The following is a 26,168-nucleotide window of genomic DNA, read 5'->3' on the forward strand; positions in this document are numbered from 1 at the left end:
GGGAGCCATGACTCCACACGCGGTTGTCCTTTCTTCCCAACCACCAGCGGTGAGGGTCTGCGACTTAGGCTCCAAGGCACCAGGTGTGGGTTTGCAAGTTGCCTGCATGGGGCAGCGGGTGGCGGGGACCTGTCTTCCCTTGCTCTGGCAGCCTATAGGTGTGGCAACTTTGGGTTGCCCAACCCTTCCCAGGCAGGGAGGTAGTCCAGTCCTACAGGAAGAGTCGCTGGTCCCGTTTAGGAGCCATCACAGTCTCTTTTATCAAGACCAACCATCTGGCAGATGAATAGAACTATTCCAATAGAACTATTTTTCAAACCAGCGGTATTTATAAAGACAAGACTGGGCTGCTCAGTGGAGTCTAGGACGATTTCAGCCTTTGAGGTAATGGAGACATAATTGAGGAACAACGTGGAATTAGTGTCATCGCGAGTGATCTAGTGCCTCAAGTCAACTTCATCGGGTTTTGTTCGAAGAGCAGCAGTCACTCATCTTGCGTAGCAAGATGCCATCCGAAAGATCCCCCCCCCAAGACCTTAGGAACTAAAGCTCAAGTGCTCGACCCTTACAAGTTGCAGGAGCAGTTTCACGCCTCAGCTTTTTAAAAGGTATCTTGATGTTATTCGTTGTGCTGCTTCTAGGAAGCACAGGGTTTAGGAAATGACTTGGGCGGGTGCATCTCTGCCGCCGAAAGAGACACAGACGTCCTCCCCAGGGACCTGAGAGGGTCCTCTGTCTTCTCGAAGGTGCCGGGCAAGCGTCCGGTCCCCTCAGATGCTCCAGGTCCAGTCCCTGTGCAGAGGGTCTTCGGCGCCTTCCTAGACGTCTGGGGACGATCTGGGGGGTCTGGGGCAGCTAGACCAGGCGGCAAGAACAAGGAAGAGGAGGGAGCCGGGCTGCGCCTAGATCCTCCTTGCCAAGGACACTCACGGAGACGCGGCCAGCTTCCCACGGATCGGACTTTCCGCCCCCGGGGCTGGGCGGCGGAGCTCCTGCCCGGTCCCCCTTCCCGGCTTCGGGCGGCCCCCAAAGGCTGAGTAAGCCTGGAGGAGGGAGGGAGACTGCAAGGATTTCCTGAGCGCTAAGGGAAGGAGGAAGGGACCCGGGCAGAGGGCCGGGAGCAAGGACCCTGAACCTGCCGGGGCCGCCTCCGGACGGAGTAGCCAGCGCCTCCCCACGAGCGCTCGCGCTCCGTCCCGACGCGCGCTCTGCCCTCAACTACCCCCCCACCCCACCCCGGCGGTTCCCGCCCCTCTTGATAACCGTAGGGAATCAGGTCCCGGAGGAAGAGGGTAGGTGGGGAGGCGGATGAGGGGTGGGGGACCCCTTGACGTCACTGGAAGGAGGTGCCGGGGTAGGAAGTGGGCTGGGGAAAGTTTATAAATCGCCCCCGCCCTCGGCTCCTCTTAATCGAGGTCCGCTGAAGGCTCGGAGCGCGTCGGGCGGACACTCCTCGCGGCTCCTCCCCGGCGGCGGCAGCGGCAGCGGCGGCTCGGAGCGGGCTCCGGGACTGGAGCGCAGCGGCCAGAGGACGCCGAGCTGCGAGGATTACCCGGGGAAGTGTTTGTCCCCCTGGTGGGAGCCGCGGAGAGGGGCGCTCGCGGCGGAGGGCCGGAGCGCGAGGAGGCAGATTCGGGCGGCTGTGGGTCTGTGGCCCGCGAGCGGCGCGGGGAGCGGGCGAGCAGGCCGCGTCGCGCTCACCATGGTCAGCTGCTGGGACACCGGTCTCCTGCTGTGCGCGCTGCTTGGCGGTCTGCTGCTTACAGGTGAGGCGAGGTCGGGACCAGAAGCCCGCGCGGGGCCGGCACGGGGCGGCGGGCGGGCACACCCTTGGGTCTGGGGCCGGGTGCACGCGGGGAGGTGAAGCTGCAGCCGCGAGGAGCGAGCCTCGCTGGGAGCCTGGGACGCCAGTTGTCGTGGGCACGCCTGGGGCCGCGGCGCCCTTCTCTTCCGTTGGGCAGGCAAGTGCAGGCGTCTCGGAGAGTCGCCGGCGGAGGTCCGCGGGCATCGGCGCCCTGAACGGCTGCCGGCGCCGCGCTCGGTTCCGCCCTGGGGCTGCCCCTTTGCGGCTGCAGCGGCCGAGCCTCTTTGCCCAGCTGCCGAGTCGGCTCTCCCCTCCCGGGCGCTGGGAGCATCGCGCGCCCGGACCTGCCTGACCCCCACAGCCTGCTCCCCGGCGGCCTGGCGCGGGTCGGCAGGGCCCACGGGAGCCCGGAGCAGTGGCTTCTAGAACGCCCGCCACACTGCCTGGGGGCTGGGCTGAGGCCCGGGCGTTGGCGAGGTTGGGCACCGGCCACTACGTCGTGCCTCCAGAGAGGAAGAGGAGAGCCCCTCGGAAGGGGTCGCGTGCCTGCAGATCCCATGAGAGGGCAAAAAGGTATCCTTCGACCCACTTCGGGTTCCCCGGCCCGATTGCCTCCAGGAACGTTTCAGCAGCTTCTGCTCCTCCCCGCCGCTTGCCGACCGCCGGGCAGAGCGCGCCGCGCGCAGCCACCCGGGTGGGGCCTCTGCGGCCGGTCCAGCCCAGGTCGCCGACCTGAGTGAACCTGGCCAGGGCAGTGGAGAACCCAAATACCGTTAAGTTTCGGAATTGCGGGCCTAGTCTTTAAATTCCCAGAGAAGAGAGAGGAAGATTTGGACCAAAAGATGCAGTTTGAGGAAACGGCGAGGTCCGCCCCTTTGCTGGGAATTCGAGAAACGCGCGGCAAAACAGTCCGGGGCCCCGGAGGTTATATCGCGGTAGTGCGGAGATTACCCCGCACCAGGGCGTCGAAGCCCGAGGGGACTTCGGGGCCCAGATTTGTCTTTTCTGCCCATTGGGGCTGAGTGGCCAAGCCCTCCGGTTCAGTCCTCATGGGCGCAGAGAGCCGTATTTCTGGAGAATAGGTAAAATAGGAAATAAAGTACAGTAACAAACAAGTTATTGCAGTAATTGTCAGTTGGGTTGAGCGAATTTTTTTAAATGCTTGTTAAACCCCCAAAGCAGTAACTGTTAAAAAACATTCTTTCTCAGTGGGAAGACTAATTAGATCTTCGGTTTCTGAAAAACATGTAATGGTTCCGATTAGGTTGGCGAAACCATTAAGCTGAAAGGTAGGCAAAGAAAGCCCTCATGTCTGGGAACTCGCTGTAAGTTGGGGAAGTCGGTAACATAGCTATATTATATGAAATATTGCTTTTCATTTTCAAAAGTATTTTTTTTGTTGTTGTTTTGAAAAGTCACTTATATTGAAGTATAGTTGTTCAGAGCACTGAAGTAACTTCTGAAGTCCATTCACCTGTTCTGTAAAGGTAAATGTAGGTTAATTCCTGCGTATCCAATGAAGGGAAAAGTTATATGTTTCACTGGCTTTTCTGCTTCACACAAATACATCTTTACTTTTGTTTCAAAAACGTGGTTGACCAATGAAGTATAGTTCTGTTGGTGATGAGGACCAATTTAGATCCGTGCAAGCTTTTCAGAAACCTGAGTAAGATTCTCTTGAAATTTTCTTTTAGATTTTATTTCCCTTAAACGAGGCAGAAACATTGAGACTCTTGTTTGATTTTTTAAAAGTTGTGTACGTATTATTATAAGAAAGCAAGGCAAAACATGAGCAAGGTGAGAGCCTCCTTACCTGCTGGGTCAGGGACTGTGGTTATCAGTGGTCCCAGGGTGTAATTCTTGAAGCATGGCTTTGTAAACCACAGGCTTGTGGGTGGTTAACAGAGAACCCACAGAACAACAGTCAGCTGCCTACTTTGTAAATTGCATCAGGGCTTTCAGACTAAACCGAGGGGCTGCCGGGGGCTGCTTCTCCGGGAAGTGTTATCCAGAAAGAGGCCAAGTTTCTGCTCTGTGGATTTATCAGGAGTCTGCTCACTTTCAGGTGCCTTTGAATATTTGTGAGTTATTAATATTTTGAGTGTGTGTGAAGGTGTGTGCATGCACTGAGATATAAAATAACCAGAAGCTCAGTCAGACAAAAAGAGAATGTATTTCCCCCTAAAGGTTAAATTTACCTGCTTCCAAATATCCTGAGAAATGAAAAGATGACAGTAATTTGGGTATTTTCAAGTCCTCTGTATTGCGATCTTTCCCTCTAAAAAGAATACTTCTCTTACTCTGGCTCAAAGTCTTAAAAGTTTTCTTACTTTTAAGGCATTATGTCCATGATTAAAGCCTCAGGCCCCTTGTTTCTGTCCCCATCTTTTGGGGGTTTTTGAGCAGCTGATATTTACAACTAACTAACTGGAAATGTATGACTTCTGAATCTTGTGAGGGAAATCTACATTAATAATACAAAGTTGAAATGTGCATGAAAATAATACTCATTTCCAAATACAATGTAATAAATCTTTCATAGTAAAGCTAATTTTACATGGCAGTTTTTGTTGTTTTCTCAAAGGTTTACAAAGCTACACTTTTTTGGTAGTGGTTTTCCATATTGCATATTTGGACTATTAATTAGTTAGCACTTCTGGCAGTCCACGTGGGGAGGGTCCCCCCGTTGAGTCCTGTTGCCAATGGGCTACAGGTGGTCATCTGATCTATTCCTTACTATTTTTACCTTATTTGTTTATTGTTATTTTAAGTTTTTTCTTTCCCTGTTGAAAATTCTATAATAGGCTCTCCAGTTTCTTCCCTGGGGAACTCTAAGTGAATTTTTCGTTTTCACTGTGAAAGTCAGAAGTTAGAATAGATACCTATTTCTAATGCCCCTTTCCAATTCTTTAAGACTCAGTGAATGGTTCCAAGGAGTAGGCTGAACACGGTGTGTCCCTTTTTCTCCTGCCCTTACACATTTGCATGTAAAATGGATGATAAGAGCACCTGCTATCAATAATCACATTACATTTTCTTTTTCATCCACCAGCTGATTAACTAGCTCTTTAATGGGTTGCAAGAGCTAGGCTGTTAGGTTGTCTGAACCAGTAGTAATCATAGGCTTTTTTCTTTTTTTTTTTTTCTTTTTCCAAACAAAATCCTTAACTCTAGGAACTAAACTCTACTTCCTGACTCTGGTTACATTACCTCTTCTAAAAGGCCATCAGTCATTTTAAACTCAGAAGAATTTCTTGTTGTTTGTTTGTTTAAGTTAATTATCACATATTTGATTTAAAAATAACTTCATTTTAAAATTTCAGATTGCCACAGGGACGCAAGCCTCTTATTTAAAATTGGACCTATTTTATATGATCTTTTAGAAGGAACCAAATAATCACTTTGTTCTTACTGAATGTATTGAGACATTCTACATCTACTTTGAACGTGTGTAATATAGCAGTTGAAAATATGTTGCCAAAAAATGGGTTTTATATTGACCAAGGTGGGGGGGATGCAGTGTCCTGGAGGAAGGTTAGCCAACCCATTTCAGGGTTGTGCCTGCTGTTTACCCTGGGTTTGGGAAGTTCTGCAAAGCAAGAACAAACTGAGATGTGTATGCGAGTGGACATAAGAATGGAGAGAAAGTGAAAGAAGCTCTCTTGGCACTTGGGTGTTAAATGCAAAGCTTGCTGGCGTTGGGTTTTTGGTGCAGTTGCACGGTTGGGAGTTTATTGGATATCAAGTAAATACAACCTTTCAGAGTATTGGTCATTGTGGAGAGGAGAGGAGGGACTGTGAAATGACACCAGACCTAATTTTTTTTAAACAAAAATATATTATGAGGAATGGTTAAAAGCATTAAAAGCATCTGTTGCATTGCTTTAAATAATTTAATAGAAGAGGATAGTCCCTTCCATTCCACTGGTCTTAGTATACTGGTGAGGCTTGTAAGGAATGACAAGATCTCTTGCCAAATGCTTTCCAGGATCACTGTTGATTCCTCACACACTTGGGTGCCTTGGAAATTGCATGCTGCTGATGACATTACTGGATTTTATACCAGATTGAGGGAGGGGAAGGAAATGGGAGGAATGGGGTAATTGAGGGAAGGATTGAGAGGAAAGCCTCTGGCTTAGCATCTGGGACTGCAGGGGGTTTCATTAAGGAAATGGTTCCATTGAGTCTGCTGAAGATAGTGGACTAGATTTCCTGCATTGCTGCTGGGGCGGATGTGGGGGGGTGTCGAGAATTCCTGGGGATTTCCCATCAGTCTCGGTAAGCTGGATGCCTGAGAGCCACATCTGATTCTTGCTCCTTTCCTTGATTTTGAGCTCCTTGCGAGACCTGATCTTGTCTCTCAGACATAGAGGTTGTGAGGACTAGGTGGAACCTCATAGATCAAACATACTCGTTTCAGAGATGAGAAAACCCGCCCAGAATAGTGTTCCCCCCCAACCCCCACCCCTGCCCAACAAGTTCAGTAGCTGGATGGCAGCAGACCCAGGCATAGCATCTGATGGTCCCAGTACAGATAATACTTTTTCTTCATTTCTGTCTTTCCTCCACCCCAAGCAGGGTAGAAATGTTCAAACATTTGCTGAAGGACATTATTACGGCGCTCAACGTTTCTTTTAAAATGTCAGGATCTTTCTCAAATGTGGAATTTTCTTCTATTTTCATATAGCCCACAAGGGCTTGAGATTAAGAATACCAAAATTGCGGCTGCTTAGTAGTGCACTGACAGATTTGGTGAGCAGATTGGTTCTCCTTGTGACCCTTCTTTTGAACTGCTGTGGTTTAAATAGTTGTAGCCTACATGACTAGCCTCGTCTCACCACTTCCCCCCACGCACCCTGTGACACAGCTATGCAAGCCCTTCCCCAAGTCAAAGAAATTACTCACCATTCTTAGGATGGGCCTTGTGCATTCTTCACTCCGTGTTCATGCCCTTTTTCTTCAAGACCCTTTCACTCTTTCTTCATTTCCTCTTTCCCTGCCTTCAGAAGCCTTTCAAAGCTCCGCAGTCACCATCTCTTTGAGTTCCTCCTTATAGCTGCAGACGGAATCTGTGGTTTCTTCTGCTCCCATAGGTGCCTTCCTCTATAGAACCCTTATGCGTACCCCTTTCTAGTTGTTTTCACCTTGCATCGTTACTATTTCGTCCCCTTGCTCTCTGATTCCCGGCACCAGTGCATATGCCCAGCACAGAGGCCCTCGGTAAGTGCTGGAATGAATCAGTGATGTTGCCAGGCTACCATGTCCAGGAAGAAAGCTCTCAGGGCCAGATACGAATTTATCCCATTATATTAATGTGCTCCCGTCTGTCCAGTTGGCCTCAGTTACAGCGTATTCCTTAGAAGCCTTGCTCCCAAGAGATAATGTTGGTCTGCAATGATGACATTGTAGCAAGTGGCTAAGATGTAGGAGATCAGCTAGGATCTTTAACCTCTGAGATCCCTCTCTCCTGTAATCCTCTTCTTTTTTGTCTTCATGCTTCACTGGGGACTCGAAGCCACCAAAGCTGGATTTCAGTCTGCACAGAAGTTCTGTCATAGCCTCTGTGGATGAGGTAGCGCTGCGGTTTTGCCCAGCAGCGTATTATGCATACAATTTTTTAGAAACAACAGTGCTCTCAGATTTTATGGTTTGCCTTACTCATCCTTTCGTAGACTCAAACCTGAGTCCATGCGTGCTGGGCAGTGATATAAACCCAATGACAGAGACCTGACCACACTCAGCCCTGATGTTGCGTTTCCATTAGGGCCATTTGCTATGGGACCAGGCTAGTCTGCCGGAGTTCCTCTTTCCATGGGATGGGCTCTTCCTGACCCTTTATGCAAGTTTGTTCCTGGCTGGACCACTCTACTAGGAAAGTGTGAGACCTGTTCTTCTAAAAAACCTGAATCCCATGATGGGGATCCTGGGGGTCCCTGCCTCACCCCCTGCCCCACCCCCACACTCTGAACATGCCCACAGAATTATCCAAAACAAGCTTCGCAGACTGTATTCCATGGTGCAGCAGCAGCAGCCCCCGGGAACTTAATGAATCAGAGAGCCTATGTATTAATAAAGTCCACTGACATTTTCTTTGCACATTAAAAATGGAGAAGCACAGATTTTTAGCAAAGGATTCTTAGCTCTGGTGTCAGGATCTAATACCTTTTCATCTTCATCCTAAAAAAAGATGGCTAAGGGCCTAGACCCGGGCCAGCCAGGAGCCTCTTCTGGCTCCCACATTATGCTTGTGCCCCGTCTTCTCCTGGGAGACCTGTGTCCTTCTTGAAGATTCTTTTTATAAAATCTTAGATGTGGCTTAGACCTGTAATCCAAGGAGACAGAGGTGGTGGTCTGGAAGGATACCATGGTTAACCAAATCATGGGTGGCAAGATCAAGTTCTTAGAAAATAACACACTCGGTGAAAAAAAAAAAAAAAAGTAAAAATGGCATTAAACAGATAGGTTTCAGCCATAAGTAAAAGTTTTATGAGGTATTTGCTTTTAGAACAAAATTAGTTGGTGACATTACACAACGAAGGTAAGTGTCCTTCTTCTCTGGAATCTTAGTGGTCAGGGAGGCATCGCTATCCCATTGTGTCCTGCTACCCTGACAACAGGTTTTTTTGGGCTTCTTACTGGCTTGAAATCCAGTGTGTTTATATTCATTCTTCTTTGTCTCCTATTGCAAATCTTGGCAAATGCCTTAGTCTTTTTACAGATTACCACAGTGCCTACAGGCACTTTTCCTCCGCCTGGTCTTCTAACCTATTTAACTGATGGAGTGTGAATGAATTTCCTTTCAAGCCGCAGACCCACCCATGTGGTCCCCACAAGCCAAGCTATAACAATGATCAGATGCTCGTGTTGAAAGGAGCCCGAAGTGAGCCTTATTATATAAAGGAAAAGCCTTTTCTTTCATTATACACAAATATGAAACCACTTAAACTCAAGGCCACCTTTAGCAAAACCCTGATTAGTAATTAATCTGCCAGTTGATTTCTGTGAAGCCCTTTGTGTTTGGCTAGGGTCATGGTCTCCAGTGTGGGTTCTACATTAGAATCATCTGGGGAGCTTTGAAACATCCCTTGCCCTGGCTGCACCCTTCACCAATTTAATCACAATCCCCTGAGTGGTAGCCAGGCATCGGTCATTTTTAAAGCTCCCAGGTGATTTCAGTGGGCGGCCCGGGGCTTAAGAACCTCATATTTTATCATCCGTCCCAATCACCTGGAGAGCTTGGGCCCCACCCAGAGTTTCTGATGCAGTAGCCTGGGTGGGGCCGAGAATTTGCATTTCGAACAGGTTCCCATGGGTGGCTGGTGCGCCCAATTCAGAGACCATAGTGGGAGAGCCACTGCCCTAGGGGCTGGTGGGAGAGGCCTGACCACCTGGGAGACCCATGTGCCAATCCGTAAAAGGCTCCAAGTCCTCCCTAGACGTAGAATAAAGTAAAGGAAGCCATTTACAAGAATTCTTGCCAGGAGGAGTATGTCAGTAGCGTGATAGAAGGAATATTAGGATCAAATGCTTGAAGCATGCAACCAAGAGAGGGGCAAGATTGCCTTCCGAGGAAAGCTTGATCCTCTTGGCAAATGGGGTGGTGTGAATTAGGAGCCGGAACCAAACTGCAGGTCCAGACAACAGAGCTAATGGTAGCCTTCCTCTGCCTGACACCTCGGAGCACGCAGGCTTTCCTCCAGATAAACACTGGTAAATGTCTGCAGCGTCCTGTTGGAAGGTGCCGTGCCATTGACCTGTCCAGAGCCCCTGCGTACCTCAGGCCTACCTTGCTGCCCTCTGGGATCCTCAGCCTTGTGGGTCTCTGCTCCCATAACTGAGCTGCTTGGCCTAGATTTCCTTTGCTGGGAATCGGTGTCCCCTGACTTGGGTGGCTGAATTCTTCCTGTTGGTTCTGTTGATTTTCATGGCGCACCAGGGGTCTGTCCCCCTCAGTGAGAGGAGTCACTGCTTGTCTGGAAAGATAGCTGACCTCCCCTTGTGCCGAACCATGTGCTGGAAACTTCCTTGTTGAGCATCAACAATCCCAGCGGCATCGCTGAGAGCATGTCAGGGTACCTATGGGGCCTTCGAGGCCGAATGGCATATGTGCCATTTGCGCACTTGATGCTCAGATATGGAAGGAACAGATCTTTCATGCACTCACCACTGAATCACCGTCTGGGGGGCTGAGTCACGGAGGCATTCGTCATCTGCTGCCATGATATAGGTTGCCCCAAAACTAATGACCTTCAACAGTAAATCATTATGCCTGCCTGAGTCTGTGGATAAGGAGTTTGGGTGGGTCTCCTCTGGCTCCCTCATGCCGCTGTCCGTCAGCTGGCATTGCCCCTGGGACTTAGGTGCTGGCCATCCCCGGGTCGTCTCCCTCCACACCTGGTGTTTGGCCACTCAGTTGTGTAACTTACACTTCTGAACTCAGAGGCAGGGGCGGTCCAGGAGGGTCACTGTGGAAGCCTCTAGGCCCTTGGACGCCTGGACTTGGCCACTGCCACGACACTATTCCTCCACATCTGATTGGTAAAAGCAGGTCCTAACCCAAAGTCCAGGGCTGTGGAAAAGGGCTTCTCTCTTGAAGGCAGTAGCTGTACAATATGGTGGCTGTGTTTTCCAGTCCGCGTCGCCCCCCCGCCCCACTCCCCGCAAAGGACTGTCAGCACGGGTAGCTTTTTCTTTTCAGTCTAGCTCTTAAGCTCTTAAACCTGGCCAAGAAAATAAAAGTAAACAATTCCTTGGCCCTTCTAAACACTACCTGTGATTGAGGCAGCTGGCCCCCTGGAAGAGCTTCCATTCCATAAATCTTAAATCATAAATCGGTCACGGTTAAGGTACCGTGTTTTGTTGGAGCTGCTGGCCTCTGATGGGTGATGTGGTCCCAGCAAGCAAGCACAGCGGGCACTCAGACTCTGAGGTGGGCAGGTCCACAGCTTTGTTGTACTCGTATCAGAGGATCTTTGATGAAACACCTTCTGGAAGATGTGGGGAGGCTGTATGCTTTGAGGAAAGGAGAGCCCTAACCCCCAAGGATTGTCAGGCCCTTTGACTTACCTATAGGATTTGACTCAGTCCCGAGAGGTAGGTACAGTACTCTCAAACATGAAGAAATCGAGGCTGACAGAAATGAACGATTTGCCCTCCGATCGCAGAAGTGGTAAGTAAAGCTGGAATTATTCTGGTCTGCTATGCCTGACTCCCAGACCCCCTCCACCTGCCATGCCCTGCAGCCTAAATGAAAACAGGAGAAAGAAAAGAGTATGATGGGAATGTGCCGGTCTTCCCCTTCTTTCAAAACTCCCTCTCCTTGGAGTTTTGCCATCTCCCGAGAATGTGGGACGCCGCTGCTACTCCAGCCTGAAGTGGCCTTGGGAAGTTCCACTGTTGTGTGTGGCAGACACCAGTGAAGTCTCCATCAAGACGGGATTCTGGGGCGCCTGGGTGGCTCAGTGGGTTAAGCCCTCTGTCTTTGGCTCAGGTCATGGTCTCAGGGTCTTGGGATGGAGCCCTGCATCTGGCTCTCTGCTCAGCAGGGAGCCTGCTTCCTCCTCTCTCCATGCCTGCCTCTCTGACTACTTGTAATCTCTATCAAATAAATAAATAAAATCTTAAAAAAAAAAAAAATGGGATTGTGACCACGTGGGTTTTCTGATCCAGGACCTTCCAAAAAAATTCACGTCCGAAAAGGATCCTCAATGTCAATAAGAATTTAATTTTTTTTTAAAGATTTATTTGTTTCAGAGAGAGAAAGCAGTAGGGAGAGGCTGAGAGAGAGGGAGAAAGAAACTCAAGCAGACTCTGCACTGAGTGGGGAGCCTGGCTCAGGGCTTGATCCCATGACCTTGAGATCATGACCTGAGCCAAAACCAAAAGTCAGGCATTTAGGCGATGAAACCACCCAGGAACGCCTTCTTATGAATATGAAAAATTCCTATTTTTCTTAAGAATATGATTTTAGGGACGCCTGGGTGGTTCAGTGGGTTAAGCCTCTGGCCTCGGCTCAGGTCATGATCTCAGGGTCCTGGGACTGAGCCCCGCATTGGGCTCTCTGCTCAGCAGGGAGCCTGCTTCCCCCTCTCTCTCTGCCTGTCTCTCTGCCTACTTGTGATCTCTGTCAAATAAATAAATAAAATCTAAAAAAAAAAAAAAATGATTTTACATGGGTTTTCAAACTGCTCTCCTGTGGCTTCACACTAATCAGACTGTGTAGAAGGACAGATGGGCCAAACCAGCACTTTGATTCTGGAAGAGTTCTTGTCAGAAAGGTCCTCTGAGAAAGCCGGGGCTGCCCTCTGTATATTGCTTTCAGGAATCAAATGTTTACCTCTCTGTGGACCTTTTAGGTCTCAGAAACTCCAAAGACTTGGAGCTTTTTCTTAATGAGATTGGGCTACAGGGGAAGGACCCACACACACTGGGGAAGGGGGAGATGCAGGGGAGATGAGCCCTTCCTAAGCACAGGCTCTTCCTAATTATCCAGTGTGCACACTTCCTAACTTTATTACATATTGAAACCCCGAGGCTCGGGGAAGCTGAGTGATTTACTGAGGATCATACAAGTGTCCAGCCCAGGGTTCAAACCAGGTCATTCTGATTCTGAAATGGTCCTCTTTCTGCCATCGTGTACCCAACGTATCTAGAATGACAAAATCTAGGAATGAAGGAAAACCAAAGAGTTTGGCTTCTGGGATATAGAAATGGTTGCTTTACGTCTGTGAGGAAAACACAGCTGTCTAAGGGCATTTTCCTAGAGAGGGTTACTTTTCATTATAGGATGGACACAACACAGGTTTTCATTTCTTTTTTCTTTCTTTGTCTCTTTCTTCAAAGCAATTTTCAGATACACAGCAGGGTTAATTATAGTCCTGGTTTTGTACTGTTAGGTTTCCTGATGAATTACCTTGTTGATTGACAGTCCTTATAACACTGTCAAAAATGGAAGCATTTATTTCTTCTTTTTTTTTTTTTTTAAAGATTTTATTTATTTATTTGACAGAGATCACAATTAGGCAGAGAGGCAGACAGAGAGAGAGGGGGAAGCAGGCTCCCTGCTGAGCAGAGAGCCAGATGCGGGCCTTGATCCCAGGACCCTGAGATCATGACCTGAGCTGAAGGCAGAGGGTTTAACCTACTGAGCCACCCAGTCACCCCCAAAATGGAAGCATTTCTTTCAAGCCCTGTCGTGCCTTGGCTCTCTTCTCCTCTGCTAGATCGTTCCTTTCAGATATTCAAACCAGCAAGAAGTCGAGGAAAGAGGAAAAAGTGTTTTACTTCTTCCTTGATCAGTTTCTTGGAGAGGGACAATTTTCCAGTCCACCAGAATATGGCTGTGTTCATCCAAATCTGCGAAAAACCCTGTCATGCCACCTTTTATCGTTTGTTCCAAGCCAACAGTGGAAAATGTGGTCCAATGGATATGTACCTTGGATGGAAATTATAAGGACTAGTAATATATATACTGTTTGCTTTTTTTATTATTGTTTCCTTTTTCTGAGTTGGCCTTAGAGCAACCAAAAGTAGATGTAAACACTTGGAAAAGCAGCGTTGTATTAGAGGAGATTACAAACAATTTGAGAAGGTAGTGTAAACTCTCGTTATGGCATTTTGTCTGTGATTAATGGTATTGTTTTCTTTTTGGAAAACACTGTTTAACTCTCCTTTCCACTTAATGTCTCCTGCTAGATCACATTTTTGTTCAATGTTCTTTGGAAATGTTTATAGCTTTGAAATCTTTTCCATAGGGAATTCTGCTGAAACTAGAGAAAAGGAAAAATTGCATGGGAATTGAGCAATCCTATGGTCCCAGGATGGACCTTGTGTACCTATAACTTCTGGAGGGTTAGAGAATATTTGACGCACATCCTTGATGTACAAATTGATCAATACTTTGCATAGGCTATTGGCAGCGGTTCTATCATACACTCCTATCCCGTTCCCTGTCCTCAAAACTGGTAAAGGAGAAATAGCTTATGCAAAGTGTTTGTCACACAGAGTCACCTGGAAGGCAAACGGGAAATTCAGGAACCTAACCCAAATGCCTATTTTCAGGAATTTCTATCTCACCTTAGTCTATCTCAAGTGACATTGAACTTAGGAATTCTATATCTGGTTATCTCTTTTTAAGAGCAGCGAAATTCCAAAATGTTGAGGTAGAGTTGTTTTGGATGTAAAGCCCAGTCCAAGCAGATGGGAATAGGATTGCCTTTCTGGAATAACTCACTCACCATTTTGGGATAGTGTTACGGACAAACTTGGGATGGGAAATTTTTTTTAAGAAATATATTTCCTTAGAATGTTTTGGAATGCTATACTTTCTGCCGTGATTTCATCAGGAAAAGTGTGGATCATAACAAATTTCATTCTCCTGTTGCCTTTTCATAACCAGTCATCATTCTAGGTTTATGTACGACTGTCTGTGGAATTCAGGCATGTGCAGAGGACAGTTTCTTTTTGAAGACTCTTTTATTTTAGAACATTTTAACATATTCACTTAAAAGGTGCTCAGTTATCATCAGTTACCCCATTATATTTTATTTCAAGATATAAACACAGTTGTGTTTGTTGTGCTGTACGTTTGTCATCGAATGCATGTTTTAGTTTGTAGACATTAACTGAATTTTACCGAAGTGAATCACTCAAGTTAGTGAAGAACTTATGACTCCTTCAGAAATATGTCTTTGAAAACAAGCTATACATAGTTATGAGGTGATCCCTGCTTGTTGACTTAGATAATCTTCTACATTTCTTCATATTCACCTTATCTACTTCTAGATGACTCATGACCTAAGAGGCTGCTCAGGACTGAGAGCCCTTCAAAAGGAAGTGCTTGTTTCTGATTCATCTTCCCAGCTCTGAATCCAGTACAGTAGCTGGTACACAGTAGTCACTCAGTCAATGCTGGTTGAGCTGACTCAAACTATATCCTGGCCATTCCTCTGGTTCTTAGAGGCCCTTGTGGGAGTCATGGTTCCACATTGGTTCACTTTCTAAGAACCTACGTGGGAGTGTGGGTGAAGGAGGTTGGCAAAAATATGCCCGAGAGCAGGCAGTCAGTCTCCCAGCACATCTGTAATGTTCTGTTCCTTCCCTGCGGGCATCCTCTGATTCCAGTCACCCCTTTCTTGTCTTTGGCTGAGCTGGCCATGTTCTCCTGAATTGAATCTAGACTTAGGATTCAAAATGAGGATGGAAGCTGCCCAGCCCTAGAGAAGTGGTTCCCCAGAGATCTTTTCCTTAGATGAGCCCTTCTATTCGGAAATTCTTAGCTTGTCAAGGTTCCCAAATAGCACACAAGACAGACTGTTGGTTACGAACCTGAATTTCTAGGTACGCCAATTCAGCCCAAAGATATTAGGTGATGTTGCTGTCCCTGCAATTGTTTTTGCCATCTTGGATAAAGACATTTGGGTTGGAAACTATTTCCTCTTGGCTCTGCACCACCCCCAGGGTAAGCTAGGAAGACGAGAGGGTTGAGGAGGAGGGACAAGTTCAGTCCTGGTCAGTGTAATCAAGCAAATGAAAACTCATCATTTTCTTCTTTTCCTGTCATTGCTTCACTTCCATTTGAGGCCTCTTCCATGATTTCCAAAGCATGACCTGGGCAGGTCTTCTAGAGAATGTTCTGTGGCTTTTAATCTGGTGGCAAGTAAAGTCAAATAAATCTCCCATTTTAAAAAAATATGCAAACCGGGGCATTGCCTCTCAGCAAAGAGGTCAAGGAAAGCAGAGTTGTATGGGCAAGAGAGTCAAGGGTAGTTGGTAGAGGAAAAAAGAGTTGGCTAAAAGTAAAGATGAAGCTTTAGAGGTTTTGAAGGTTTGGAAGTCTTGGAAAGAGAAAGAAAAGAGAGCCAAGTGTTTCCTTTACCCAGTACACCCTCATTCTTCAGGTCTTGGCTTCAACATTATTCTTCTGTGAGAACGTCCTTCACTCTCTGGGCTGGGCCAGCTTCCCTACATCTGGTGCTTTGCTGTGATAAGACATATGTCTATATACAAAGTAATTTGTAAGTAGGAATTTATTTATTTCTACATTTACCTGTTGCTTTATCTGGCATCCAGCTGAAGTTATAAGCACTTTAAAGAATCTTGTGTGTCTTGTTAGTCATCGTATCCTTCTCTTAATATATGGTGAAAATATTACATGGAGGAATAAATGCTGAGGTTCAAGATCAGAGGAATCTACAAGGTGAGGAATGAGAGAAAGGGGTCCTATTGGGAATGTAGTGGGGAAAAAACCAGGGTTGGCCAGCAGTAAAAGAGAGATAAGAAGGACAGATAAATGAAGGGAACAAGTTCCCATATTCCTGGGATCATCGTTGGGAGTCCAACCCTTAACCCAGTGCCTCAGTCCCATTTCAGGGAGTTGGTGGCTTAACTTTATAGGGACAGCTCCAGGACAAGGGACCTTCCTGCCTTTCTACAGAGTTCTTCCTTCTGGTTTTATATAACTTTTGCTTATTGATTTTGGGCTTGTCCTCCAGAGTCAGCTGATCCATAAGTTATTTTAAAGCCTCTTAGGTTGATGGCCAGCTGGTAGAAGAAAATGGTGTTCTGTTTTATTTTTTCTTCCATCAGAGGTGTGATATCTTGGATGATATGAGACCTGCTAAGTCTGGAAACAAAACTCTAGATTAGACTAAAGAGAGTGTATGGGTAAAAATGCCCTGAGAATTAATATTCTTCCAGTTTGGGGTATAAATGACTTAAAAGTCATTCATGGATATTTGAAGGAAGCCCTTGCTATCACATACTGAAGTGAGTGAAAACCGTTCAGTAAATTCTTTCTTTAAAAATTGAGATACTAAGTGCTGTGATATGTGTAGGCCTGATGATTCACAGACCTGTACCCCTGGGGCAAATAATACATTATATGTTAATAAAAATAATTTTTTAGAATTGAGATATTGAGATACTTCTGCTGGAAGCCTACTGCCTTTGTGGATTACTTTCCCTTCCAGAATCCTGGCTTTCAACAAAATATGTAGAAAATTATTCCATTTGAGATAGGATTTTTTAACAGTTTGTGAAATTTTAGGAAGATTACAAATATTTACTGTGTAAATTAAGTGAGTCTTAAGAAAACATGAAAGTTAAAGGAAGCCAGAATTAAAAAGAACAGCTCAGGCAACATATCCCTCCATTGTCTAAACGGGATTAGTCTCCAAAATATCCATAATGAAAGCAATTGTATTTCAAATTGTTTAATTTTAGAAGGAAACTGATTTTGACAACAGAAACACAATGGTCAGGAATAGTGTTTTAATGAGCCTTCGAAAGTATGCTAACATAGCTTTCAAAAACTCAATTCCCCTATGATGGATAACTTCATCGCACACACTTGGCTATTTAAATCTCAGAGGTCAGAGGGTTTGTATATATTATTGGTTACAAAGGCAGAGATCTCTCAACTTGCCTCTTAGGGAGGGAATTTATAAAGCACCTCCTTTATAGACCGTTTAAAGCACTCCAAAAAAAAAGTTCCCTGTGTAGTTTAGCTTTCATAAACTGGATCAGCATGAGCCTACAATTAATGTGAGAACCTTATTACACTCTGCCTGCCAGTCTTGTTTTATTTCTCCTGTTTTTATACGCAAAGCAAATACTATTTGTCATTATTTGCAATAGATTACAAAGGTGAAGAATATGTGAAAAGAAGAGACCAAACACAGGTTACCTATAGAAACGTTATTGGCTCTTCCTTGTTGGATAGCTGGAGTTAAGGAGCGCTCTTGCCTGCCTGCCTACTAGCTTGCTACCCTTATTTTTATTACATACACATTTTAAGACCTTATTTTGGATTCAGAATTAAAACCTCAGCACAGTGCACTTTTTGGTGACTTAATAGCATCACAGCGCACAACTCCGTGTTATACTCATTCTTCAAAAAGAACTGTGTATGCATCTACAGATTATTTGTGTTATAACATATAATAGGCAGTGGCTATGCTACAATGTAAAAGTTCCACTTCCTGTCCTTCTGCTTTAACCATTCTATGGCAAGGTCCTATTGAATTGATAAAATGTTTCTCATACCTTCTCTGGTGTGAGAAGGATGCTTTCCTTCCTAATGGAACCCACCGGGACCGCAATGTAAATAACATGTCCATGAAATTCGGGTACCTGCTCCCGTCATCTTCATAGATGCCTGGCCCTTTGGCAAAGAGCACCAATGAATACAGAGCATTTGATAAAATATTTGGTAGTAGACCAAACTGTAATCCTAATGTCAAGCAGAATGGGGAAAACTTGAGGTTTCAAACTGTGGGTTGCATACACATTGTCCTAGGCTTCCAGACTGATCACTGTTTGTTTGCATTTGTATAAAAGTTTTAACCATTAAAAAAAAATTTTAAACTGAGGTATAGTTGATATACAACATTATGTTAGTTTCAGGAATAGTTGTGTATTTGAAAATAACATGGAGGGTACCTTTGGAGAACTGAAACTTGGCTTTCTAAACAAAAATGAGAGAGGAGAAGGGTACGCTAAGGCACTTCAGGCGTTTTATTAATGCTATTATCCTTCCTAATGCAGCTCTAGCCACATGCCCTCATGTCTGTAAGCATGCTGTCACTGACCACAGTGCCTTGCTTTAGAGCCCTGTGATTCTAAAGAATGTACCAAGTGCTGAAAGATTAACAAAACAGTTTCTTCCGTTAAACCAAGTCATGTGTATTTAACCTTGCAAACATGCATGCATTTTCATTGAAAAGGCACCTTTCCTGAACAATCTCTTTCCACGTATTCATAATGAACTGTGAATTCACTTAAATAATTTTATTTAGATTATTTTTGTAATTGCAAATTACAGATAAATAATTATATACAAATATATAGAAATGATTTAAAATAATTATACATACATGAATTTAATTCATTAAATAAATAAATAAAATACATTTGAAATTGAATACATTGTGAACTTCAGGTGTTCACAGCCTGAAAATGAATACGTTTTGGCCGAGGTGGTGTCAGGCCAAGTTGCGCACGGTCTTTAGAACAGTATCACTGGGTAGAACAGAGGCAGGTGGTGATCTGCTCCAAATGTAATGCATTTCCTGCTACTGATAGAGAAGCACCACCTAACAGATGAAATCTTTATGCGTTTTTAGGGTGTTCCTCTCCCTTCACATCAGCAGAGGATGGTCTACCAGACTTCTCCAGTACATACTTTCCGAGCCGTGCCTTGTGCCCTGTCAACCAGATCTTGACCCTTGCTCCAGGCAGCTCAGATAACTTTCATGACATTGTATGGTAAATTGAAATGACATGTTGTTAGACTGCTCTGTGGAGGTGGTTTTTGAACTCATTCAATAAAAGAACAGCAGCGTGGGAGTAGAACATTTTGGGGGGGGGGCGGAGGTACCTCCTTGGTCAGCAGGAGATTTCTCACTGACCGACCTTAATTAACTCTGATGTCACATGAAAAGGAGCTGTGCACGAGTATAGGTCATTGGGAGGGTAGGCTCCTGATGGTAGCCCGGTGACAAGCCTGATGATAAATGAAGATGCCCTGTTACACCATGACCCCTGAGAGAATCCAGCGTCAAGGAAAGAACTCAGAGAGGTACACTGGAGACGCGCCCTTATAAACACTGATAGTAAGAACGTCGAGGTTATTAGAGTACTTCTTTCTTGGTAAACATCTTAAACCACACAGAATTTTCTCTTTTAAGTAACTTCTAAAGGAAAAATGAACAACGCCAATAATTCATGGATAGGGTGCAGACTGCCCAGGTTCTGACGATTTTAGACATCGGCCATGTCACTTGCAGATAGTGTGATGTCCTCTGTGCCTTGCACTGCAAAGCTATTTATGGATTTTGTCGACTGACAGTTAAATACAAATTGTAAGACAGCTCTAACATGCACTATAGCAGAATTATTCAAATGAACATATCTCTAGGGTGATGCTAACACTAACTGCTGAAATTAAACATCTAATGATTTCTTGTTTTTTGACCCTTGAATTCAAGACACAAATTCTATGTAAATGACTATTTTAAATTTTCTAGTAAAGCGTGGAGATCAGATGCTCGACATTTCACTTGGGGATTGCTTTGGCAAAAACTCTAAAGCAAAAAGCCAGTGACTTCTAGCTTGCTACTGCCAAGTACGTGTCAATTTCCAAATCCCAGCCAAAAAGAGCTTTCCCTATGCCTAAAATAACGGAGAAAATTCAAACACCTCCCCACAAATCTCTTTCCCTACTCTACCTGCTTCCCCTCACCCTTCAAACAAACTTGTTGATGTCTTCACAGACAGAAATCCAAATAGATAGGTGTGTTTATGTATTTAGGTTAACAGCCTTTTCTCTTTAGGGTTTTCCTGGACTCAATGCTAATTGTTTTGCGAGAAACATTTTTTTTTTTTGAAAAAGAATATCATGCCTAATCATGGGGTTCAAGTTCTGTGGCTGCCATGCAAATCCCCGTGGCTTTCCTATCTTTGATGTGGTCTGTTGGTGGATGGAATATGAACCCTTCGGTCTTTCTCCATCATGCCACAAACGAGAGCAACATGCACGGTGGAGTGCCCCTCATCAGAGTGGGTGCTGTCAGCTTAGCTGGTGATGTGGTCATCATAGAAGACAGACATTCTAATAGTGCATTCAGTTACAATCTGCACTTCGTGTTAACTTATAAATACTGTAATAGAGGCACAACACAGAGATTGAGACCAAGATCTAGCTTTTTACCAAGCACTAGAAGCACTGTAGGAATTAATAGCCCAAACCAAAATTATGGTAGTTTCTAGAAATTTGGTTCACCTGCAGTTGCAGGCTTAACCTTTCTCCCAGCCTTTCCACCAGCCAGAAAGATTCTCTAAAATTTAGTCTGTGAGACTTGAGCTTTTAATAGCCTATATCTTGGGGAAAGAATATCTTTTTTTATTATGAATTATGTTTAATTAACCTCACACAACCTTGGTAAAGGCTCATGGTCTTAAAATCATTTTGGAAACATGATACTTGGGACTTTATACTTAGATAAAGAGGTCATTTATCATGTAGGATTATGTACTATTGAAAACATGGTATGCAGAAATCAAAGACAGATGCATCTCGCTTGAAATAAATCTAATATACAAAGCTTTGCATGAAAAAAATAAATTGGAAATCAATTTTAATATAGGAAGAAACACCAATAGGTTTCTTCAGGGAGCTCTAACAACATAATTTTTATGTGACTCAATTTGTTAGAATTCCAATTTAAATAGTTAAAATTCAAAACAGGCCATTAGAAGTGACTTAAAATTAACATCAAATTAAATATAGAAGTTTGTAATTTAGGGAAACAATGAGTTTTCTGCAATATGTTTGTGAAAGTTCTAATACATAGAAGAGTGATGTTACTGAGCATGGAGGAAAAATGATTTCTCTAAAATCAGTCTTCTAAAGCTTTAGGCTGGAAAAGTAACTAGTATAAAATCTAATACCGATGGGGTCATTTGTGGCAGCAAAGTGAAAAATAGTTCCATATTCTGTGTCTTCAACTTATTGCTGTGATTACTTAATCATTAAAAAAAAAAAAAAAACAGTTTTATAGAGGTGGAGTTCATATACCGTAAGACTCACCATTTTATTTTATTACTTTTTTAAGATTTTATGTATTTATTGGGGGGCAGCACAAGTAGGCAGAGGGAGAAGGAGAAGCAGGTTCCATGCTGAGCAGAGAGCCCAGTACAGGACTTGATCCCAGGACCCTGGGATCATGACCCGAGCCAAAGGCTGATGCTTAACTGACTGAGCCACCCAAGTGTCCCAAAACTCACCATTCTAAATTGCATAATTCGATGATTTTTAACTGTATTAAGAGCTGGGCATCTGTCACCACTATCTCATTTTAGAACACTTTAACCACCCCAGAAAGAAACCCATACCTGCTATTAGTCTCTCTCCATCCCACACTACCCCCAGCTCCTGGCTCCCACTAATGGACTTTCTGTGAATTGCCTATACTAGACATTTCATACAAATGGAATCATTCAGTAGGTGGCCCTTTTGTAATGGGCTGCTTTTACTTAGCATAGTGCTTTTGCTTTGGGTTCTTAAATAAGAGAAATTTATTTTCTCACGGTCTGGAAGCTGCAAGTCCAAATTTAAGGTGTTGGCAGATTTCGTTTCTTCTGAAGCCTCTCTCCTTAGCATGTAGACAGCTGCCTTCTCCCTCCATCTTCAAAGGCCTTTCCTCTGTGCACCAGCACATCTTCAAGAGTTTTCTAATAGTACGATGTATAAGTATTTCATTCCTTTGTATTGCCAAGTAATATTCCATTGTCCGGATAGGCTACATTTTGTTTATCTGTTTGTCATTGACAGACATTACGGTTGTTTCTACTTTTTGGCTGTTAAGAGTAATACTGCTGTAGGTACACATTTGTGCACCAGTTTTTATGTGGACATATGTTTTTAGTTCTCTTGGATAGATACCTAGATACCTAGGAGTAGAATCGCTGGGTTGTATGTTTAACCAGTGTTTAACCATTTGAATAAACACCATACTGTTTTTCAAAGTGATGGTACCATTTTATAATGTGACCAATACCATGTGAGCGCTCCAATGTCCCTACATCTTCACCAACACTTGTTATTGTCTGTCTTTTTTCATTTAATTGAACCTAGGAAGTTTGAAGTGCTGTCTTACTGTTGTTTTGATTTGCATTTTTCCTGCATTTTTTTCCAGCATCTGCTCATGTGCTTATTGGTGGCCATTTATAAATCTTCTTTGGAAAAAGGTCTATTCAGATCCTTTGTCTATTTTTTAAATTGGGTTATTTGTCTTTTTATTAGTCATAATTATTTCTTTGATGTGACTTCTAACTTGCACATTGGTATCAAACACTGTAATCTCAGGATCATAGAATTTTTAGGCTGGACAGAATTCTAAAAATCTGAGGCCATCCCCTGTCCCTCGTGCCCCCATTGGCAGGTGGAGAATCTGAGGCTTAAGTGTGTACCCATGGCCACAGCAAAGCTAGTAGCTGAACCGGGGAGACGACTGACTCTAAATCAAAAAGGGAAAAACGTGGACATTTCTTACAGAAAGGGCTAAGGCCCTTTCTTACAGAGAATAACCCTTGGAGTTCGATATAGTAGAGGTGACGGGAGGGGTGGCATCTAGAAGGAAGAGGGGCTAAGAGGTTTGTCTTGAAGTTATATTCATTCAGCTGTTTTTGCTTAGGTCAATAAACATCAGTTTTCTCATGGGCTAAATGCTTTTAGCCCAACTCTGCAGAAGCATCTTCTTTCAGTCTTAAAAGTGATAGGCCAGGCTGCCTTGTTCCCAGCGACCTAGGGCAAGTTTGCTCCGTCAGGATCCAGCAGGGGTGGCTCTGAAGAAAGAGCCTGGCTCATCTGGGTTTGGCTGGGTTTGATTGCAAAATAAAGCCGTACTTTACTTGGAACTGTACTCACTCTTCCCCCCAAAGTCCAAGAAAGCACTCTGTTCTGCAGGACGAAATGAAGGTAGAACAGAAAGCCGTGTTTTGGAACCATCTTGGTGAGGACATTCCAGTAGAGGTTCGGCGTGTGGGGAAGGAAGGACTTTTCGTCAAAGAGTCATAATGTTCTATTCTCTCTCAACCTGCCAGACAATACAGAACAGAATGACAGTGAAGAAAATATTCAGACAAGAATAATACCCGTTTCAAGGTTCACCTACGTCCCTGCACACAGTATGGTTTTTTAGGGCTATTGCACTGCAGTGCTTGATAGCTGATTCTAATTATTCTAAGAAGCATGTGGTAAAGCCCACTTCCATGGTCTGTATGGTTTTTTGTTTTGTTTTAAATAATAATTCTCCTGACAGTAGGACATCTCTTTGCCTGTCTTAACGGCAGCGATCCCTCCCACCCCCCGTGTGGTTTTGCTTTCCACAGTTTCAGTCACCTGAAGTCAGCTGTGGCCCAGAAGCTGTGATCCTCCTTCAGACATAAGGTCAGAAGGTCATTAATAGCCGCACCGCGCCCACATCGGCCCCCTTCCCTTCGTGTCATCACGTAGGCCTTTTATCATCTCCCATCCTCATCGGAGAAGGAGAGTGCGGTACAAGAAGATATTTTGAGAAAGAGAGAAGCCTTCACATAACTTTTATTGCAGTATGTGGTTATAATTGGTCTAGTTTATTATGACTTATCATTGTTAATCTCTTACTGTGCCAACTTTATAAATTAAACTGTATCACAGGTGTGTATATATGGGAAAAAACACAGTACCTGGAGTGTTGGGTACTGTTGTGGTTTCGGGCATCCGCTTGGCGACTTGGAATGTGTCCCTGCAGACGAGGGGACACTGCTCTATATTGTAGTGGACTTTGATGGAAACAGTGGTTCACAGACCACCTAATCACCAAGGGACAATTATTTGGTTCAACCAGACTTTTAGGCCACCATGGCAAACAGTAGAAAGTTCCGATCCCCATCTGAGCATCACAGGGGGAGAACTCCTGTTCAGTTCTAGCACTCCACCCTTGGAAATAAGTAACCTGGGGATTTGTTTCTAATTGGGTAGTGTAACTCGGAGCTACTTGCTGCAGAGAACAAACTGGTTTTCATGTGGCTATGGATATGTACTTGTTTACATTTTACATTTTTGCGTAGATCACTACTGAAATGGAGGAAATACTGACCTACAGTAGATACTCAAAAAATGTTAGTCAGGTCTTCATTACTCAAGTAAGGGTATGGACAGTCAATTGCTTTAAAGAAATGTTTTAAGACCTAAGGTGACTTCAGAGCATTTGAGGAATAAATATTTCACTTTCCTTTTTCCCTATGAGTTTTCCTGTTCGACTGTAGTCTTGGCACCTCCATTAATTTTTATGAGATTCTAGTTCCCTATTAATTGAAGAATGATGGTATACTCACAGTGTCCAGTTACTTGGAAATAGTCTCCTTCTACTTTTCCTTTCCTTTGTCTGATCAACTTCTTTACCCTAGCTTCTTCATTCTGAGTGCAAAATTCATTGATGTCAGTGGAGACTATATAGCAAAACATTTTTCTTAGCATTTTCCTCCTAAACTTTCCAATAACTCCAGTGTTTTCTGTGTCTTATTTAACCAACCAGTCCGTTTTGTTGCTTTCTTTGGGTGGAAGGATGGAATGGGGAGTGCAGAGAGGAGCGTGTGGATGGCTGTGATTTGGGTCTTTGAGGTCAAAGCTTCTTTCTGATAAGGGTCAGGAGTATTGGTTTTCTAGGGTGCTGATAAAGATTCATATGATTTGGAAATGAACTGGCAGGCACTGGGATTCACCTCCTGTCATGAAAAGGGAGGCTTCTTTCCCCTGGCTTCTCCTGGATGAGAAAGCACACCATCTCCACATAAACCATAGAGACCTCTCTAAGTCATGCCAGAATTTTCCACAGGCAACTTTGCTGGATTTTTTCCAGCACATGAACAACTACTCAATGAAATCTCCAGAATTCCATGCCATAAAGAAGGGCAGAAACTATTCTGACCTGGAAATTTTTTCAGGATAGGTGTTATCAGTTCCTGGCTGTGGCTTTAGAAAATCTTAGTGTTCCTGTGGATCACTAAGGTTGAGCTATCTGTTGCCTCAGGAAACTCATAAAGATGAATAAAGTACAAAATGCTTTGCTGAGTCCCTGAATGGGTTGACTTATTCTCTGGGGTGGTTTGATGGACCAGTTAGATCTATATGAAACAGTGATTTTAATTTAAATTAGTTAATATCGATTCATTTTTTTTTTCCCTAGCAGTCATTTGATACCAGGACCTATTGTGTATAAAGGTTATTTTTATGTTAATTTGTATCCACCAGCAACATCAGAAATGAAGTGTCCATATCCATTAAATTAATATCTTCGCAATTACATCTCAGCAAAATATTCTCTGGCAGGAAGTGGGGGAAGCAGTTCTGCTAGATGGCAGTGACAGGGCATCTCCCCCACACCAGGGCAGCACCTTCACTTAGAGGACCGAGCTCTGAATCCACATACCATGTCTGCAAGGTAGATCATGGGTTTTCCGATTTTATGCCTGAAGATACTAAGAAGCAACAATGACAGCAGGCCAAGGCCAATGAGCTAGTAAATGGAGAAATTAAACTTCAAATGCATATTTTTAAAACAGAGTCTAATTTTCCTTGTGATACTAGGACCCACAAGTAACACTAGAGAGCACTGCTAGACTTAACCATGGAATTTGATATGTGTATCTCATCTCACAGATCTGTGATCTGACATCAAAGCCTAGAGGATTCAGCTTGGTCTTCTGTCATGAATTCTACTGCATGTACCTATTTTTTAAGTAAAAAAGTATTCCTAAAGAATGGCTCCAGGATTGGCTTAACTTTTCTTCTAAGAATATCCATTCCCTCACGCTTGTCTTT

The 26,168-nt window shown here is 44.3% G+C and overlaps 1 protein-coding gene across 2 annotated transcripts in view; it reads left to right on the plus strand.

The window, feature by feature from the left end:
• The first annotated feature begins 1,283 nt into the window (after nt 1-1,283).
• Nucleotides 1,284-26,168, plus strand: part of FLT1 (fms related receptor tyrosine kinase 1) — a 177,076-nt gene continuing 152,191 nt past the window's right edge. Inside the window, exon 1 of one of the 2 annotated variants that reach the window (XM_059144865.1) lies at nt 1,284-1,766. In XM_059144865.1, coding sequence (XP_059000848.1) covers nt 1,703-1,766 — 64 coding nt within the window. In that variant the 5' untranslated portion in view covers nt 1,284-1,702. The remainder of the gene's footprint in view (nt 1,767-26,168) is intronic. The other variant, XM_059144866.1, reaches the window with a different exon arrangement.

This window comes from Mustela lutreola, chromosome 13 (genome assembly GCF_030435805.1).
Source record: "Mustela lutreola isolate mMusLut2 chromosome 13, mMusLut2.pri, whole genome shotgun sequence".
In the NCBI taxonomy this organism is placed as follows: domain Eukaryota; kingdom Metazoa; phylum Chordata; class Mammalia; order Carnivora; family Mustelidae; genus Mustela; species Mustela lutreola.